The 19,346-nt window shown below is 45.3% G+C and overlaps 1 protein-coding gene across 2 annotated transcripts in view; it reads right to left on the bottom strand.

Moving 5' to 3' along the window:
- The window catches only part of SMU1 (SMU1 DNA replication regulator and spliceosomal factor), a 29,143-nt gene extending 14,047 nt beyond the window's left edge, over window positions 1–15,096 (bottom strand). For both annotated transcript variants that reach the window (XM_073346028.2, XM_073346027.2), the window contains exons 1-7: window positions 14,989–15,096; window positions 13,887–14,097; window positions 13,014–13,166; window positions 12,167–12,277; window positions 9,155–9,283; window positions 7,319–7,438; window positions 4,015–4,131 (exon numbers count right to left, since the gene is read on the bottom strand). In XM_073346028.2, the coding sequence (XP_073202129.1) occupies window positions 4,015–4,131; window positions 7,319–7,438; window positions 9,155–9,283; window positions 12,167–12,277; window positions 13,014–13,166; window positions 13,887–14,097; window positions 14,989–15,014 (867 nt within the window). In that variant the 5' untranslated portion in view covers window positions 15,015–15,096. The remainder of the gene's footprint in view (window positions 1–4,014; window positions 4,132–7,318; window positions 7,439–9,154; window positions 9,284–12,166; window positions 12,278–13,013; window positions 13,167–13,886; window positions 14,098–14,988) is intronic.
- Window positions 15,097–19,346: the final 4,250 nt, after the last annotated feature.

A 19,346-nucleotide genomic window follows, 5' to 3' on the forward strand; every position in this document is an offset into this window, starting at 1 on the left:
GGATCACTTGATAATTGCCTGTTCTGTTCATTCTCTCTGAAGCACCAGGCATTGGCCACTGTCAGAAGACAGGATACTGGGCTAGATGGGCCTTTGGTCTGACCCAGTATGGCTGTTCTTATCTATTCCACATCAGTTTCCCCCTTTCCTTGTAAACATGACATGCCCTCAAGCTAATCTTCAATTTAGGAGCTGTTTTCTAATCGAGACTGCAGAACTCTAGGTTATCTGGGTTTGGTTTTACGGATGCCTGAACTCATCTGTCCTGGCAGCTCTTCCTGGTGCAGGACACTGATGGCCGTAGCACTCCTATCAGGCTGCACACAGACATTAGCCATACAAAAAGGATTGCACCTGTCAGTAATGGGGATGCTGCTGGGCAGAGGGTTGCCTGGCCTAAAGCTGAAAGAGACTTTCCACCCCCTACTCCTCCAGAAAGGAACAACAGGCCACTGATTTGGAACAAAAAATAAAACTTCACCTTGGAGCTACCCTTTCTTTTCCCTTTAGAAGTTAAATGTTACTCAAACCCCCTCATTTGCGTTAAACACCGATTAACAGATGAGTTCTGTTTTCCATTATTTCTGCTGTTTACATTTTAGACTATTCATATTAAGACAATGAAGACAGGCTAATTTAATTTGTGTTTCTAGTCACTTTCGGGTACTCATGCATTAACAGTATGCTCTGCCATGGCAGGGTTTCAAATGCTGCAGGGCATACGACCAATCATCTACTTTCCCTGCCATTTAACAAACATGAAAACATTCCCATTAGGTTTTGTTATTTTTCTAAGGGCACGTCTAGACGCAATAAGTCGATCCCCAAACGCGCTCCCCATCGACTCCGGAACTCCAGCTGGCAAGAGGTGGAAGCGGAGTTGATGGGGGAGCGGCAGCGGCCAACTCGCCGCCGTCCTCATGGCCAGATAAGTCAACCTAAGATATGCCGACTTCAGCTACGCTATTCGCGTAGATCAAGTTGTGTATCTTAGGTCGACCCTCCCCTAGTATAGACCAGGGCTAAGTTAACACACAACCTAAATGTTGGATCCCGACTACTTATGACGCGCTATGCTGTTTTGCTAATTAGCACATTGAGAGGCAGAGACCTGGGGTGGGAAGGTAAATAAACTAAAGAAAGACTAGAGTACAAGTTCTGAAAGACACTTCAATGTCCTGCACAACCCTCACTGAATTAAGGTAAACCCTTTTGAATTAAGTTTAAGTGTCACAGGAGTTCACTGTATTCAGAATCACAGAATATCAGGGTTGGAAGGGACCTCAGGAGGTCATGTAGTCCAACCCCCTGCTCAAAGCAAATCATCCCAGACAGGGCTTTGTCAAGCCTGACCTTAAAAATCTAAGGAAGGAGATTCCACCACCTCCCTAGGTAACCCATTCCAGTGCTTCACCACCCTCCTAGTGAAAAAGTTTTTCCTAATATCCAACTAAACCTCCCCCACTGCAACTTGAGACCATTACTCCTTGTTCTGTCATCAGCTACCACTGAGAACAGTCTAGATCCATCCTCTTTGGAACCCCCTTTCAGGTAGTTGAAAGCAGCTACCAAATCTCCCGTCATTCTTCTTCTGCAGACTGAATAATCCCAGTTCCCTCAGCCTTTCCTCATAAGTCATGTGCTCCAGCCCCCTAATCATTTTTGTTGCCCTCTGCTGGATGCTTTCCAATTTTTCCACATCCTCCTTGTAGCGTGAGGCCCAAAACTGGACACAGTACTCCAGATGAGGCCTCACCAATGTCAAATAGAGGGGAATGATCACGTCCCTTGATCTGCTGGCAATGCTCCTACTTATACAGCCCAAAATGCCGTTAGCCTTCTTGGCAACAAGGGCACACTGTTGACTCATATCCAGCTTCTCATCCACTGTAACCCCTTGGTCCTTTTCTGCAGAACTACTGCCTAGCCACTCAGTCCCTAGTAACGCATGGGATTCTTCCATCCTATGTGCAGGACTCTGCACTTGTCCTTGTTGAACCTCATCAGATTTCTTTTGGCCCAATCCTCTAATTTGTCTAGGTCCCTCTGTATCCTATCCCTACCATCCAGCGTATCTACCACTCCTCCCACTTTAGTGTCGTCTTCAAACTTGCTGAGGGTGCAATCCACGCCATCCTCCAGATCATTAATGAAGATATTGAACAAACCGGCCCCAGGACCGACCTTGGGGCACGCCGCTTGATACCGGCTGCCAACTAGACATAGAGTCATTGATCACTACCCGTTGAGCCCGACGATCTAGTCAGCTTTCTATCCGCCTTATAGTCCATTCATCCAGCCCATACTTCTTTAACTTGCTGGCAAGAATACTGTGGGAGACTGTATCAAAAGTTTTGCTGAAGTCAAGGAATAACACGTCCACTGTTTTCCCCTCATTCACAGAGCCACTTATCTCGTCATAGAAGGCAATTAGGTTAGTCAAGCATGACTTGCCCTTGGTGAATCCATGCTGACTCTTCCTGGTCACTTTCCTCTCCTCTAAGTGCTTCAAAATTGATTCCTTGAGGACCTGCTCCATGATTTTTCCAAGGACTGAGGTGAGGCTGACTGGCCTGTAGTTCCCCGGATCCTCCTCCTTCCCTTTTTTAAAGATGGGCACTACATTAGCCTTTTGCAGATGTTCATGTATTATTGTGGGATTGTATGGAAACTCTCTGTGGGCAGACATGAGTAATGTAAACACTGGGAAGTGGTATTAGCTTCAAAGGACTTGTTTAAAGAATGTGCCAGATACGAATGAACTTTTGGTTAAGTGGGTTTCCTAGGAAATCTCTAAGAGGAGATGAATGCAGATGTACCCCTCCAACCCAGTTATGCAAAACCTCAGCCTTTTCCATTGGCTACTGATTACCTGCTCCCAGAATCTCTCGATCCAACACCCTAGCCATAAAAGTATGGGCTGATTTATTCATGGGGGTGCTTGTTCTGAGCCAAGACAGTTATGAACTGGTAACCACAGTAAAACCCCTTGGTGGGTAGTGAAGGACTACTCCTACCAGAGACCTTGTTGGAGTTGTGGTGACTTTTACTGTTTTAGTAGGTTTTCCCTGTAATACTTTCACCTTCGGAATAAGTGTGCTTGCTTAGGAAGAACTGTGTGGTACTTTATAATTGTGGGCAATCACACCATTACAGCCTATGAGGAGAAAGAAAAGTAGGCCTGCTTAGTCAGTCTGACTTGCTGGAAAATTCAGTGTAGACAGGGAGCTGTGCAGCCTGGAAATACCCCGCTCAGGAAGGAGTGAGAGACAGAGCTCCACCCAAAAGAGTGACAGCTGGGGAGCCAGAACCCTGATAGTGGGTGCCCTTAGAGAGCGAACAGAGGTGCAGCTGCCCTGAAACACGATAAGTCTTCCAGGAGTGAGCTTGCACCCCTCCAGATGGCAACTCCCCAGAGGTGTCAGATTGAGAACCACTGTTCTAGAGGGTCACAGTGGGAGCATCTCAAAACCAGAGTGTTAGATACACAAATAGAGACATTGCACTTGTTCATATCTGAGGCTACCATATAGAATGCACTGCACATACTAAATGCCTTATGCAAGTCTAAAGGACAGTAGTTATTGAACATGCATACTCATCTCCTTTTCTAGAGGATATCATTTGAAAAATTTCCCAAACTAGCAAGACAAGTGGATCTTTACAGACCATTAGCTTGTATAATTATATATTTAGCAGCCTTGTGTAACAAGATCAAAGGGCATGAAACCCACAATCCCGAGTCTAAAATCAATTCCTTTCTCAAGACAGGCACAATACTATAATCCAAAAAAGTGTATTAAAAAGTGTCTTCGTAGGCCACCTTTAAGACTGGAGAGTATGAAATTATAGCAAGAAATCCGTTTCCAGTGCATGGGGAAATTAACAATAGGAACTGAGCATCAGACTCTCTTCCACCTCACACTCCTCAAATTTAAAGGGTACAATGTGTACATTTGATTTAGCCTAATCTTTCTGTACTTCCTAACAGTTTCTATGTCCTAAAATTCATACCTTGATCTTCCCATCTTGTGCTCCAGTTGCTAACATTTCTGTGTCTCTACTGAAACACATGCATAGAACTGCATCATCCATCATCATAAAGTTATCTTGTGCTTGGTATTTCAGATCCTAAATGAAACAGCAAGAACATCTGTCAGTCACAGCAATGGAGGATAAAAGAGAACTAAAACTAAACAGCAATAGCTAATTGCCATCGATTCATGGAAGAATTCAACTCACAACAGTAAGTGGCATATTATGTTCATGAACATTGAACCAGCCACATTCCATCTGGCACCTGCAATTTGAACAACAAACCTGTGCCACATATGTGGGAAATGGAGAATACTGTGTTGTCACATAATAGCTAAAATACAGTTATGGAGGGAAAGAATCCCCAATGAATCAGTCCAACAGATGTTTTACTTCTAAATTCAAAACTATGATTGAATCAGTCAAAATAATACCTATACCCAAATTTGTTGAACCAGTAGTAATAACAAGTCAACCAAGCTTTGGTCCTGAGGCTGCTTCCTAGCTTTACAGTACCCATTGCTAAATTAAATATATATCTAAATTCTTCATCACCGCAAAATACAAAGCATTTAGTTCATATACAAAAAAATTAAATACAGCAAATAATCACATAAAACAAACATTAAAACCAATCAGATGATGGGATCAAACTAACATGTGGGTACCACCCAGCTGTAGCATTTAGTTTTAAAATATTGTTATGTACAGAAGTGTTAATAAGTATCAGGGGGTAGCCGTGTTAGTCTGTAGCCACAAAAACAATGTGGAGTCTGGTGGCACCTTAAAGACTAAACAGATTTATCTGGACATAAGCTTTCGTGGGTCAAAAACCCACTTCTTCAGATGCAAGTGTTAATAGGTATCTCATTGCTTATAATTTGTTATAAAATACAGCATATATTAAAGATTGGCAAAAAAAGACAAAAAAACCCATGCATTGCAATGTGCACTCTAGCCCATCATGTAAAATAAGTGACACCCTTGAAAATACTGTATTTCCAAGAATGTCGGAGGGAGGAATATTGAGGACCAAACACAAACTTAGACCCTACACTGAATAAAGCACCTCAAAATGAAACAGGCAAAATTACTGACAAGACTTTTTAATGATTTACAAGTGTGGTGCTAAACTTTTTGCTCAAAGTCCCCTGGTAATCCAAGTTTGAAAAAGATAAGAATATTCTGATAGTAGGGCATGTTGTTCTCCATAGCTATCCTACTCAAATAACAAAAATAAAGGTTATGTTAATGAATAATTTAGGATGATACATGTTGTAAACTATGATATCCAAAGATGAAAAATAGCTAAATGGCAAAAAAGGGCTATACTGTATTAATAATAAATTATTAACATTACACTATGAAAGGTGAATGAGTTTGGATAGGCCAGGGTAATACTTATACTAAGGCTTTCACCTAGTCTTTACTTGACAAGAGTGTTGTCTTCCAATTTCTCTCTTATGTAGATTTGCTTAAATGAGGCTTACAGCTGACAAGACAAAGGTGATGTTCTGTTTATGGAATGTATCACATTGGAGGACGTACATAAGAGAAAGTTAATCGGTACAATATACAAAACGTAATGCTGAAAAGTCCCTATTTTGGGAAAAACAGGGGTAAGGTGACATGAAGACACGAAAAAAAAGGGGACAGCAAACATTAGATAAATTGAAGCCTGCGCATGTGTATTGTATAGGTTATATAAGCATTATCTTAATGTTGATTGGATGAAAGCTAATGTATATGTATTATGGGAAGGTACCAAAAGCCAAATGAACAAGGGCCCAAGTCCAGAAACTCAGAAGGGAAGAAAAGCTTCCTGGCACCCCAGAACTTGATAACTTGGACCCCTATCTGTTCCATCTTATCTGTTTTATTATGTCATATGTATATGACCAGAAACTAAGCGACAATAATTCTTTTTTAAAATTCATAAATAAAAGCAAGAATTGGGTGGACTCATGCCTCAGTTTCCCACCTTACATGCTCAGCTCTGTTCAATCAATGGCACCAGCCTACAGGACTGATCATTCTGGCAACTGGTTAGTCTCCTTACCAGCTCAACCCCAAGTATTTCTCCAGATGAGTCCGCTAACTACAAGAAACCATGTAATGGTGTTGCAATACACCTCTACCCCGATATGACGCGGTCCTTGGGAGACAAAAAAAATCTCACTGCGTTATATCAAACTTGCTTTGCCTTCCCCCCCACCCCTTGACGGCCCCCTCCAGAGACCCCCGTCCCTAATCACCCCTCGCCCCCTGACAGACTCTCACCAGCAGCAGCAGGAAACGGAGGAATGCAGCCCCAGCCCGCTCCACTCCACCACATCCCAGTCACGGCGCTCTGCTTCCTGCCGCTGGTAAGCACAGGGAGGTTGGGGAAAGGATGTCCCCCAGTGCGCTCTACTTTCCTTGCCCTGGCCCCAGGTGTGTCTCTTGGGGGTGGAGTTGGGGAAAGGTCCCGCACTGACCTGCAGCAGGAAGTGGAGCGCCGCAGCTGGGAGCTGGCAGAGTGGAATGGGCTGGGGCCGGGCTGCTCCGCTTCCGCTGCTGCCAGTGAGTGAGGGGGGAATCCCTTCCCCCAAGCCCTCTCCCCTGAGCGACAAGACTGGGGCCGGGGCGAAGGAAACAGAGCGGGCTTCTCCCGGCCCCCCACTAATCCCCCAGGCCACTCTGGGACTGCAGGGTCCCCAAAAGTGCCCCCACCTCCCCACAGCTCCTGCCTCCCAGACTGGGGGGGGGGGGGGAAGAGCCCCTGACAGCCCTCGAGACCCTCTACCCTTTATCCAACTCCTCAGCCCCGGCACAGCACGCCACCCTTAACACGCTGCTCAGAGCAGCGTGTCGGAGCTTTACCGCGTTGTATGCAAACCTGCGTTATATCGGGGTAGAGGTGTAATTATTTCTATATGTCTATTAAAGGTACGTTATATGGCCCCCTTTACCACAGTATCTGAGCACTTCACAATTTAATATTCTCATCCTCAAATACCTCTGTGAATTATGGCAGTGCTTTTATTCTCATTTTGCAGATGGGGAACTAAGGCACAGAGAGATTAAGTGACTTGTCCAAGGTCACACAGGGTGTCTATGGCAGAGCACAGAACTGAACCTGTATCTGGTACCTCCCAGGCCAGCACCCGGGACTAGCCTTCCCCTCCAAACTCATTTTAGTTAGATTCAGCTGGATTTGAAACCTGGTTTCAGAGTTGAAAAATGCACTCTCTAACCACCAATCAATCCACTTCCCAGTCAAATGAATCCAGAACTACTTTACCTTCCTGATCTTTCCAGTAGTGAAATTCCACACTTCAATGAATCCATCCACAGAGCCTGTTACCAAATACTGACCATCTGGAGAAAACCTAGCACATTCCACATGTGACTTCTGGCCAAACTGTTTTCAAATGAAATAAAAATAGAATTTTAATATGAGATCAGTTTCATTTTAAATCAAGTTAACTCTTTGGTGCCAGTACATGATATATTCCAGGGTTTAAGGTTAATTTATTTTAACTTAGTGGTGGAGAACAGCTGCCAGCTGTACTGGGCTACCTACTTTTAAATAAAAAAACAAACCAAACAAGCCAACTCCTTTTTGATCAAGAATTATTTGTGCAGCTGCTTTACTTCCATGCCAGCCAGTCTCTGCTTTCAAAAGTAGTCAGGTTAGTTTTCATTAATTTTTGCGATCGTGATGTCAATTGACACCTTTACAATGTCTATTTAGCAAACATAATTAATACAGCTGAAAAAAATCAAAAGAAATAAAAATTGTTTTGTTTGAAATGCTATTTGCTACATGAAAAAAATTCAGAGAGAAAAAGCCACTTTTCACTTCCCCTCCAACCCCCATACTAGAAAACAGGGGGTAGGGAAGTACAAAATCAAGAAAGTTTTTCCTCCTCCACTGAAGTGTAACAACATTTTTCATTTCAAAATTTGTCTTAATGCAAAATTTGAACCAAAATTATTTTTTTCCACAACAATAATCATGATTGGAAATGCAGTTTTTGTCAAAAAAGTTTGATGAAAATTTTGATTCACCCTAGCAATTACAAAGAAGTGAATTTAGTGCTGGTGGAAATAGACCAACACAAGCAAGCAGCAGAGCCAGTTTCCAGGTAACCTAACGAGTGCAGCTTGCCTATACTAGGCTGCCTGATTTCCTACCAACCAGGTGGTGTAGCCAAAGCCAGCAGAATGGCTCTTAAGCACGGCAGCAGTTCACCAGCTGCTCCAAGCATTTGCCCAGGGCTGCAATAGCTCCTGCACCTGCTTATTCCTAATCCTGCTCCTGCCTCACTCCAGGTAACCTGGCTCTGATCCTCAGCTCAAGATTCCTGACTTCTGACCCTTGGCTCTGACCCTCGGTTGCAATTTCTGGGTATCGATTCCTGCTCCAACCACTAGACCTGACTGCTCATGTCCAGGTCATTGACACAGAAACCCCTGTAAACCATATTTTCTATTTATTATCAGAACAGGCAGCTTGCAGAGAAAACTGGCAGAGCTACTGAGCATGAACTGGAACTACTAGGCTTATGGAGTTCACCTATAAACCCTGGAAACTCCACAACAGAACAGCTGTCTGCTGTAAGTCAAGCTTTGCAGGAGCACAGAAATTTCAGAGCAGAATCTGTTTCTATATTGAAAACTATATGAAAAGCTTTTTGTTGTTGTGGCTGAAAGCACAAAATACAAAAAATATTAGTTATAACAACAACTTAGTGCCACACTTAGAATCAAAGTTCCCATGACTAATGGAAGTTACTAACATGCATGCACAAAACCAAATTTTTAAGAATCCGTTTTTTCCTGTAGATAATGAGATCCTTAATCAACCAGAACACAACAGCATTTAAAATTCACAACTCAAAACCACCTGAAATGTAATTAGCATTCCTCCACCCTTAACCGGAGTTTTCATTCAAACCTTCCAAAGATGTACTTCTGGGCCAAGACGAGGCATGGAAAAATTTAAGTAAAAAGGCTAAATTTTCAAAAAGCTATGAGCACATGAAGATCGGGAGTTAAAATGAAAGTCTTGGCTTAAGGTAACTATAGCAAGTACTACCAAGCATTATACAGAAAAAAGTTAGTAGAATTCTACCTTAATATGTCTGCTCAGCTGCGTGGGGAACTTTTCTTCTTCTACATCTTTCACGGCTGCTTTACCTCTGAACAAATCAATTGTCATCCCTGGAGGAAGCAGTCCCTGGTGCTGTTGCCATTTCAGTGCCTTATGAGAAGCCAAAATGATTATATTTAGAGATCCTTTTCATGAAGTAAGCTCAGTCAGTGTAATCCTCTCAGGAGGGGCTGCGTTACACCAAATTCCTTAGTATAGCAAGCATTTCCTAGAAACCTTCAATAAACTTTGCACTTCTAACTTTTGAACTGAGTGGCCACTCTAAGATTTTTCAGATCAGTTACTCAAAGCAATGCTGTTGCCAGAACTCTGGAAACCAATGCAAAGGTTTGAGCATATCTTTGTTATTTCCAAGTGTTCCTAGCAAGAGAGAAGAGCTGCAGGCCCTCCCTAATTGTTTTCCTTTCAGTAATTTAATTACAAAGGATGAGATAAATATGAAGTTGTACACAGTTAGTAGTTAGTTCTGAAAGAGCTGGCAGAGATCTATTTACATATAAAAGTAAAGGAGCTTTGATAGTCCTTTTATGAACAGATAGAAAAATAAAATTTACTTTATTTTGACATACACAGCCACTACAGTAGAATAATAATTTTCCCAACACAGGACATAATACTTATTTCAAATCAATATACATGAGAACATAAAAATACCCACATGGGTCTGATTAATGGTCCCCAGTATCCTGTCTTCCAATAGTGGCGAATGCCAGGTGCTTCAGAGGGAATGAACAGAACAGGCAATCATTGAGGGTGATCCATCCCCTGTAATCCACTCCCAGCTTCTGGCAAACAAAGGCTAGGGATACTCAGAGCAGGGTGTTGCATCCATGACCACCCTGGCTTGTAGCCATTGGTGGACCAATCCTCCATGAACTTATCTAGTTCTTTTTTGAACCCTGTCATAGTTTTGGGTTTCACAACATCCTCTGGCAAGGAGTTTCACAGGTTGACTGAGTATTGTGTGAAGTAGTACTAGAACTCCTCACTTAACGTTGTAGTTATGTTCCTGAAAAATGCTACTTTAAGCAAAATGAAGTTAAGCGAATCCAATTTCCTCTTTAAGAATTAACTCCAGGGAAATTTTTCTCTCCAGACAAAAGACTACACACACACACACACACACTAACTATAAGTTTTAAACAAACAATTTAAAGCAATGATGCTTGTGAAGTTTGGTTGAGGTGGTGAAGTCAGAGGGTGGGATATTTCCCAGGGAAGGCCTTACTGCTAAATGATGAACTAGCACTCGGCTGAGCCCTCAAGGGTTAACACATTGTTGCTAATGTAGCCTCATGCTCTACAAGGCAGCAGGAATGGAGGGAGGAAACAGCATGGCAGTGGCTGTAAACATTCTTTGTGGAAACTGAACATGATGATGAAACCCTGCTATGCCACTGAAGCGCACCACTGCCTCCACTTTCCAAAGTGCCAGGGTGTGTGAGAGAGTGAGACAGACACACACACCGTGTGTGAGAGAAAGAGACGTGCATTGCCCCTTTAAGTGCGCTGACTCCACTGAGTACACTGCCTTTTTAAGTAGATCAGCAAGTTGAGACAGCAGCTGCTGCCAGCAACCTCCCTCTGTCCTGACCCCTGTCCTGTCCCGCTCTATGGAGATGGGGTACAGGAGCAGGGGTAGGGGGACACTGACATCAGCACCCCTCTTCCCTCCTACCCCCTGCACAGCAAGCAGGAGGCTCCTGGGAGCAGCACACAGCAGTGGGAGGAAGGATATCTGAAGTGCCCAGGGACAACTTGCTGGGCAGCTACCACACAGGGAACTTAGGGGAGCTGATGGGGGGGACTGCCGATCCACCCTGGTTCCAAGCGCCCACCAGCTAGCTCCAAAAGGCTGCTCTTTCTTCACGCACTGAACAAAGCGGGCAGCTGCCAAACAGTATAAGGGAGCACTGGCACAACTTTAAATGAGCACATTCTCTAACTGATCAGCAACGTAACAATGAAAAAACGTTAACCAGGACGACGTTGAGTGAAGAGTTACTGTACTTCCTTTTGTTTGTTTTAAACCTGCTGCCTATTAATTTCATTGGGTGACCCCTAGTTCTTGTGTTATGTGAAGAAGTAAACAACATTTCCTTATTCGCGTTCTCCACAACAGTTAAGATTTTATAGGCTTCTATCATATCCCCTTAATTGTCTCTTTTCCAAGCTGAAAAGTCCCAGTTTTATTAATCTCTCTTCTTACAGAAACTGTTCCATACCCCTCATCACTTTTTTGCCCTTCTCTGTACCTTTTCCATTTCCAATATACCTTTTTGAGATGGGGTGACCAGATCTGCACACAGTATTCAAGATGTGGGTGTACTATGGATTTATATAGAGCCATTGTGATATTTTCTGTCTTATTATCTATCCCTTTCCTAATGATGCCTAACATTCTGTTAGCTTTATTGACTGCTGCTGCACATTGAGTGGGTATTTTCAGAGACCTATTTACAATGACTCCAAGATCTCTTTCTTTACTTTACTTTCTTTAATTTACTTTAAATAAAGTTTAAGCAATGAAAAAAGTTAAAGTAGTACTTTATTAGTTCACACTCACCAGGAAGTCCATTGCAAGTGACTGAGTTTTGAAAGGAGTAATCAATTTAAAAAGCAGGGACAAAATCTCATGAAATATAACTTATTTAAATAGTTTATTTTAGCTTTATTTATTATCATCTATTAATACCCATAACCTATTCTATAAAAAAACAAAACTAACAACAACAAAAAAAACCCATAAACCACAAACAGCAATTTTAGGAACATGACCTCTTACTATAGCTATTAAATCCTTGATGCCAGGAAGGAAGAGACTTATTTGCATGTGCTATTTATAAAGTGTGAGATTAATGTGGTTCTACTATGGCAAAGCTTAGTACCAGGCCACCCAAATTTCAGTCTCATACATTAAAAGTCTAGAAACAAATTGGTATAGTTAGTAAATATATTTTCTTCAAAAATTACCTGCCCCAACAATGCCATAAGACGCGATGGAGGTACTACACTGACTTCTCCAGCTAAAGCTTGTGCAATAGCAGCTCTCCGTTTCTCTTTGCTGCTGCCATCTGGGTATGCCTAGGAAGAAGATACATGTGAAATTATCATTTCCTGCAAGAATTTTGTCACAGATCTCTGTCACTTTGATTAAAAATAAGATACAACTACAAGTGTTTGAGGGACCAAGGAGCGAAGCGAATCAAAAAGAAGACAAAAGCATTTTGTGTGGCTAAAAAAAATTCTAGATGCAAAACACACCTGAATAAAGGGATTAAATTTAGATTTAAACAAACCCAGTCTAAATCAAATATATAAAAGACAATACCTGGCAATTTTATAATTTTTTTTAATGTACAAAGCATTTTCAGATCTACAGGAGTGGACAATTATTGTTTCCAACATTTTAAAGATGGGAAAATGAGACACAGACGACTTAGGTGACTTGCCCAAGATCACACCTGAAGTCTGTGGCAGAAATGAAAACTGGACCATGATTGTCTGAGTCTCAGTCCAGTGTTTTAACCACTTGTGAATCTTAAAAAGGATGTATTCATGAAGTGCTTAATAAAAATCACAAAAAACATTAAAAACTGCAGTATCGTAACAAAATAAAAACGACATACTGAAAGTACAAACACAGAATTTGAGAGATGGGGATGACTTACACAGAAAAACCAAGAAGGGAAAAAAAATACTAAACAGAGTAAGCTTTTCATTAATAAGTGTGCCGTGCAAAAAAGAGTTACGCTAATTACAAATTCTCCAAGTCATATAACTACAACTTTTTTTTAAAAATTCCACAAATACAACTTACCTCACGAGGGTCAAAGTAGGACCTGGCCAGGAGATTCTCAAGGTGAATGTATCTCTCTGGCTGAGTCTGTTTTAACATGATCATAGGGTCAGTTTGCCTCAGGAGGGATCTAGCAGCACCCAGCTCACGGAGTTCTATTAATTCAAGAACAACCTAGAGTAACATAGAAACATGACAGGTTTCAGAGTAGCAGCCGTGTTAGTCTGTATCCACAAAAAGAAAAGGAGGACTTGTGGCACCTTAGAGACTAACCAATTTATTTGAGCATAAGCTTTCGTGAGCTACAGCTCACTTCATCGGATGCATGTTAGCATCCACAAGATAAAATACAACTCTTACGTTAACAGTTAAACAATGGGACAGTATTTACAAATGCAAAGTGTGAATATGATCTAAAGAATAAACTCTTCACACACTATTTATCCTTGCTTTGAAGAAATTTGTGGTTAAAAATGGAGATATGATTTTATACATAGATGCAAGAAATATTTTCCACCTCAACCTTCAAGGATCATTTGTTCACTATTGATGCTGAAGGTATGTATTTGACATGCATCCAAAGCTGAATTTCCTATCTATAAAGTAATTCTACAAACCGAAGTTTTTAAGATTTGAGCAGTGCATCACAGGGGGAAGAAAGATCTTGACAATTAGATGTGCAATTTGTTTCTTCCCCACAACGCTAGTTTTTCCCTTAGTGGCACTCATCCAATGGTGCAGAGCACGCATTCTGACCCAGGAAACCCAAAACCAACTCATGATTTTCCCTTGTGACATTCTGATAGCTTTGATCTTGTGGTTAATGGCAGCAGATTGGTGTTCATAAATGCACAGTGGGGTGCGTGGCTGGTACTGTATTGCTGACACGTCCACCTGTTCATATAGGTCGATCAGGGTCTTGTCCGGCAGCTTGAGAGACTGTATGGCCTGCAACACTGTGTCCCAGTGCCCACTGTTGATATCAGCCACGAAGCTCTCAATGCTGTCCACAGTGTTGAGGGACACAGTGGTCTCCTCCTGGAGGGTGGCCAGTGCACGGTGAAGGCTGTTCTCCTTCAGGTACTGCATAATGAGCCGGATCACGCTGCGAGGGGGACGGAGGCACAGAGACACTCAAGGGTCAGGATCAAACCTCCCTCAAGGAGCAGCCCCAGGGTCACCCCCAACCCGATACCTTCCAGGAACGGGACCAGAACCACACCCCCTACCCGGGAAAGGGGCTGAGGTCACCCCCCCCAACCCGGGAACGGGGCCGGGGCCACCCCTCCCCCCAACCCAGGAACGAACGGGGCCGGGACACCCCCCAACCCGGGACCCCCCGGGAACGGGGCCGGGGCCACCCCAGGAACGAACGGGGCCGGGACACCCCCCAACCCGGGACCCCCCGGGAACGGGGCCGGGGACACCCCTCCCCCCCCAACCCAGGAACCCCCGGGAACGGGGCCGGGGACACCCCTCCCCCCCAACCCAGGAACCCCCGGGAACGGGGCCGGGGACACCCCAGGAACGAACGGGGCCGGGACACCCCCCAACCCGGGACCCCCCGGGAACGGGGCCGGGGACACCCCTCCCCCCCCAACCCAGGAACCCCCGGGAACGGGGCCGGGGACACCCCTCCCCCCCCAACCCAGGAACCCCCGGGAACGGGGCCGGGGACACCCCTCCCCCCCAACCCAGGAACCCCCGGGAACGGGGCCGGGGACACCCCTCCCCCCCAACCCAGGAACGAACGGGGCCGTGGCCACCCCCCACCTCAGGAACCCCCGGGAACGGGGCCGGGGCCACCCCCCACCTCAGGAACCCCCGGGAACGGGGCCGGGCCACCCCCCAACCCGGGAACCCACGGGAACGGGGCCGAGGCCACCCCAGGAACGAACGGGGCCGGGGCCACCCCCCACCTCAGGAACCCCCGGGAACGGGGCCGGGCCACCCCCCAACCCAATGCCCCCGGGCTCACGCCCCTCCCCGCGCTCACTCCGAGGACTCGATTTCTATCGACATCTTGGACCGCCCACGCTCCCCTCAGCTCCCACCAGACAGAACAACAAGCGCCACTTCCGGCCACGCGCATACCCACTTCCGTGGGTGGGCCAGGAGCGACTCACTCACTGCTCAGCACGCATGCGCAAAACAAAGGCCGGGGGCAGAGCGGTGGAGCGCGCTCCCCCGCGCTCTGCGAGCAGCGCGCATGCGCAAGAGACAGACGCAGTCCGCGCCGTGAAATGTGCGCCCGGCCGGAGGTCTCCTCATTGCGCATGCGCAGAGTGAGGGAGTCAGCCAATCACGGCCGGCGACGGGAAATTCAACCCCTCCCCCACCAAAAACCCGCCACCCGCAACTGTTAAACGAGGAAAAGGTGACCAACGGACTCCCTCACGTGACCGGCGGAGCGCGCCGTGAGCCGCCAGGGGAGGGGGCGTGGCAAGCGAGGGGCGGGGCTTCGCCGCCAGCTCCATTTTGCTCCGCCGGGGCGGGCCCCTCCCGCGCCCCGCGCCCCGCCGCAGCGAGCAGGCCCGGGGCCTGGCCAGGCCGGCCGAGGGAGAGCGCCCGGAGGTGAACCCGCCCGCGGAGGCCGCCGCGGAGGAGAGCCCGGGGCGCCGCAAGCCTTGCGCCTCTGGTGGCGGGGGGTTGGCGGGGGGGCCGCGGGGACTCCTCCGCCCTTAGGGCGCCCGGGGCTGGGCCAGAGGGCTCCAAGTGGCAAGTGCGGCCAAGCCCTTGGAGGCTGACAGATCTATTGGGGCATAAGCTTTCCAGGGCTAAAACCCCCTTCATCAGATGCCTGGAGTGGAAAATGCAGGAGGCGGGTATAAATAGGACAGTACATGAAAAGATGGGGGTTGCCTTACGGGGGGGGGGGGGGGGTCAAGGCTAACGAGGCCAATTCAATCAAGGTGAACGTCCTCCTTTCCCAACAGTTGACAAGAAGGGGTGCATATCAACAGAGGGAAAATTACTTTTTGTAGTGACCCAGCCACTCCCAGTCTTTATTCAGGCCTAACTTGATGGTGTCCAGTTTGCAAATTAATTCCACTTCTGCAGCTTCTCCTTGAAGTCAACCCCTGCAACAGACCCCGCTGCCAACGCTGTCTGCATATCTATTCAAGGGACACCATCATAGGACCTAACCACATCAGCCACACACATCTACCGATGTGATCTATGCCATCATGTGCCAGCAACGCCCCTCTGCCATGTACATTGGCCAAACCAGACAGTCTCTATGGAAAAGAATAAATGGACACAAATCTGATATCAAGAATTATAACATTCAAAAACAAGTAGAACATTTCAATCTCCCTGGATACTCAATAACAGACTTAAGTGGCAACTCTTCAACAAAAAAACTTCAAAAAACAGACTCCAAGGAGAAACTGCAGAACTGGAATTAATTTGCAAACTGGATACAATTAACTTAGGCTTGAATAGAGACTGGGAGTGGATGGGTCACTACAAAAACTAATTTCTCCCTGCTAATACTCACAGCTTCTTGTCAACTGTTTGAAATGGGCTACCATGATTACATTGGCCTCATTAGCACTACAAAAATGAATTTCCCTCCTTGTAAACTGTTGAAAAAAGCACACTTCCACCTTAATTGAATTGGCTCCTTAGCACTGACCCCCCACTCCCCCACATAGTAAGGCAACTCCCATCTTTTCATGTGCTGTGTATTTATACCTGCCTCTGCATTTTCGACTCCATGCATCTGATGAAGTGGGTTTTAAGCCACAAAAGCTTATGCCCAAATAAATTTGTTAATCTCTAAGGTGCCATAAGGACTCCTCATTGTCTTTGCTGATACAGACTGCTGTGGCTACCACTGATGGAAGTTGATGGATTTCCACTTCATAGGGCTAAATGCAGTGCCTTGTATGGTGACAGGTTTCAGAGTGGTAGCCGTGTTAGTCTGTATCAGCAGAAAGAACGAGGAGTACTTGTGGCACCATAGACACTGTTGCATTTAGCCATATGGAATGGAAATCTATCAACTTCATGAAAAAACTCGTACAGATACAGACAGACATCATCTTCCTTTCCAAATGTAAAACATAATACCAAAAGGACTGAAGGTAAAAAATCCATTACAATTTTCTCCTGCTGATGATAACCCACCTTAATCGATTTGTCTTGTTAGAGCTGGTATGGCAACCCCCATTTTACTCACATTCTCTATGTGTGTATATATATATATATATATATATCTTCCTACTGTATTTTCCACTACATGCATCTGATGAAGTGGGCTTTAGCCCACGAAAGCTTTTGATCAAATAAATTTGTTAGTCTCTAAGGTTTCAGAGTAACAGCCGTGTTATCACTTTAGATAAGCTATTACCAGCAGGACAGTGGGGTGGGAATAGGTATTGTTTCATATTCTCTGTGTATATATGAAGTCTGCTGCAGTTTCCACGGTATGCATCCGATGAAGTGAGCTGTAGCTCACGAAAGCTTATGCTCAAATAAAGTGGTTAGTCTCTAAGGTGCCACAAGTACTCCTTTTCTTTTTAGTCTCTAAGGTGCCACAAGTACTCCTTGTTCTTACTACAGAGTTAGCTCGATGTAAGGCAGCTTACGTTGACCTAACTGTAGTGTAGACCAGACCATAGACAAAGCAAAGTGGGGATTTGAGGGAAAAATGACCTGACACCAATTGGAGCAAATGGCATATTTTGTTCTGACCTCGCTGTGTTTGCTGGAACATAGAGATAGACAATAGAGAACAGACAGTAAGCCCCAAAGACCAAGATGTCTTCAAAACTGTGCTGCCTTCAGCCCTACCCCAGAATGTGAAGTGCCTGGTTTTGAACGATGACCATGTTAGACAGCAGCTCCAAGGATCACTGGACAGGGTTTTTCTTTTCAGGTAATTATAAAACAGGACCATTGCTCTTTCTCTTCATCCCATCCAAGTGTAGAACAAGTTTCTGGAAGAGCAGTCTATTGTCTGCAGTATTTACTGGTATTAGCTGTACTGGCCACCAGATGTCACTGATAAACAACAGCTTTCATCAGTATCATTGTGGTTTTGCAGAATTTGTATAAGCCATTCACTTCCCTTTGGCCCTGTGAAATGCTGTGATCCTGATCCAAGGAGAGGTACCTCCTGGTGGGTTCATTACTGTATTTGACCAGCTGATAAACCTGATCAAAAAGCCAGGTATCCCTCACTGACAGAATAAATCATAGACTGCGCCTACTGGACTTTTGAAATCCAGGGGAGTTAGGCACTTACTGCGATTTTGAAAATTGCACTAAGGATTAGATCTGCCAAAGGGACTTAGGGTATGTCTACACTACAGAGTTAGGTCGAATTTATAGAAGTCGTTTTTTTAGAAATCAATTTTATATATTCGAGTGTGTGTGTCCCCACAGAAAATGCTCTAAGTGCATTAGCTCGGCGGAGCGCTTCCACAGTACCGAGGCAACCATCGACTTCCGGAGTGTTGCTCTGTGGGTAGCTATCCCACAGTTCCCGCAGTCTCCACTGCCCATTGGAATTCTGGGTTGAGATCCCAATGCCTGATGGGGCTAAAACATTGTCGCGGGTGGTTCTGGGTACATATCGTCAGGCCCCTGTTCCCTCCCTGCCTCCGTGAAAGCAAGGGCACACAATCGTTTCGCGCCTTTTTTCCTGAGTTACCTGTGCAGACGCCATACCACGGCAAGCATGGAGCCCGCTCAGGTAACTGTCACCCTATGTCTCCTGGGTGCTGGCAGACGTGCTACTGCATTGCTACACAGTAGCAGCAACCCATTGCCTTCTGGCAGCAGACGGTGCAATACGACTGGTAGCCGTCATCGTAATGTCCGAGGTGCTCCTGGCCACGTCGGCCAGGAGCGCCTGGGCAGACATGGGCACGGGGACTAAATTTGGAGTGACTTGACCAGGTCATTCTCTTTAGTCCTGCAGTCAGTCCTATTGAATCGTCTTATGGTGAGCAGGCAGGCGATACGGATTGCTAGCAGTCATACTGTACCATCTTCTGCCAGGCAGGCAAGAGATGAGGATGGATAGCAGTTGTATTGCACCATCTTCTGCCGAGCAGCCATGAGATGTGGATAGTATGCAGTCTTTCTGCACCGTCTGCTGCCAGCCAAAGATGTAAAAGATAGATGGAGTGGATCAAAACAAGAAATAGACAAGATTTGTTTTGTACTCATTTGCTTTCACCCCTCCCCCGTCTAGGGGACTCATTCCTCTAGCTCACACCGCAGTCACTCACAGAGAAGGTGCAGTGAAGTAAATCTAGCCATGTATCAATCAGAGGCTAGACTAACCTCCTTGTTCCAATAAGAACAATAACTTAGGTGCACCATTTCTTATTGGAACCC

The sequence above is a fragment of the Lepidochelys kempii genome, chromosome 5 (assembly GCF_965140285.1).
Source record: "Lepidochelys kempii isolate rLepKem1 chromosome 5, rLepKem1.hap1, whole genome shotgun sequence".
NCBI classification, from domain to species: domain Eukaryota; kingdom Metazoa; phylum Chordata; order Testudines; family Cheloniidae; genus Lepidochelys; species Lepidochelys kempii.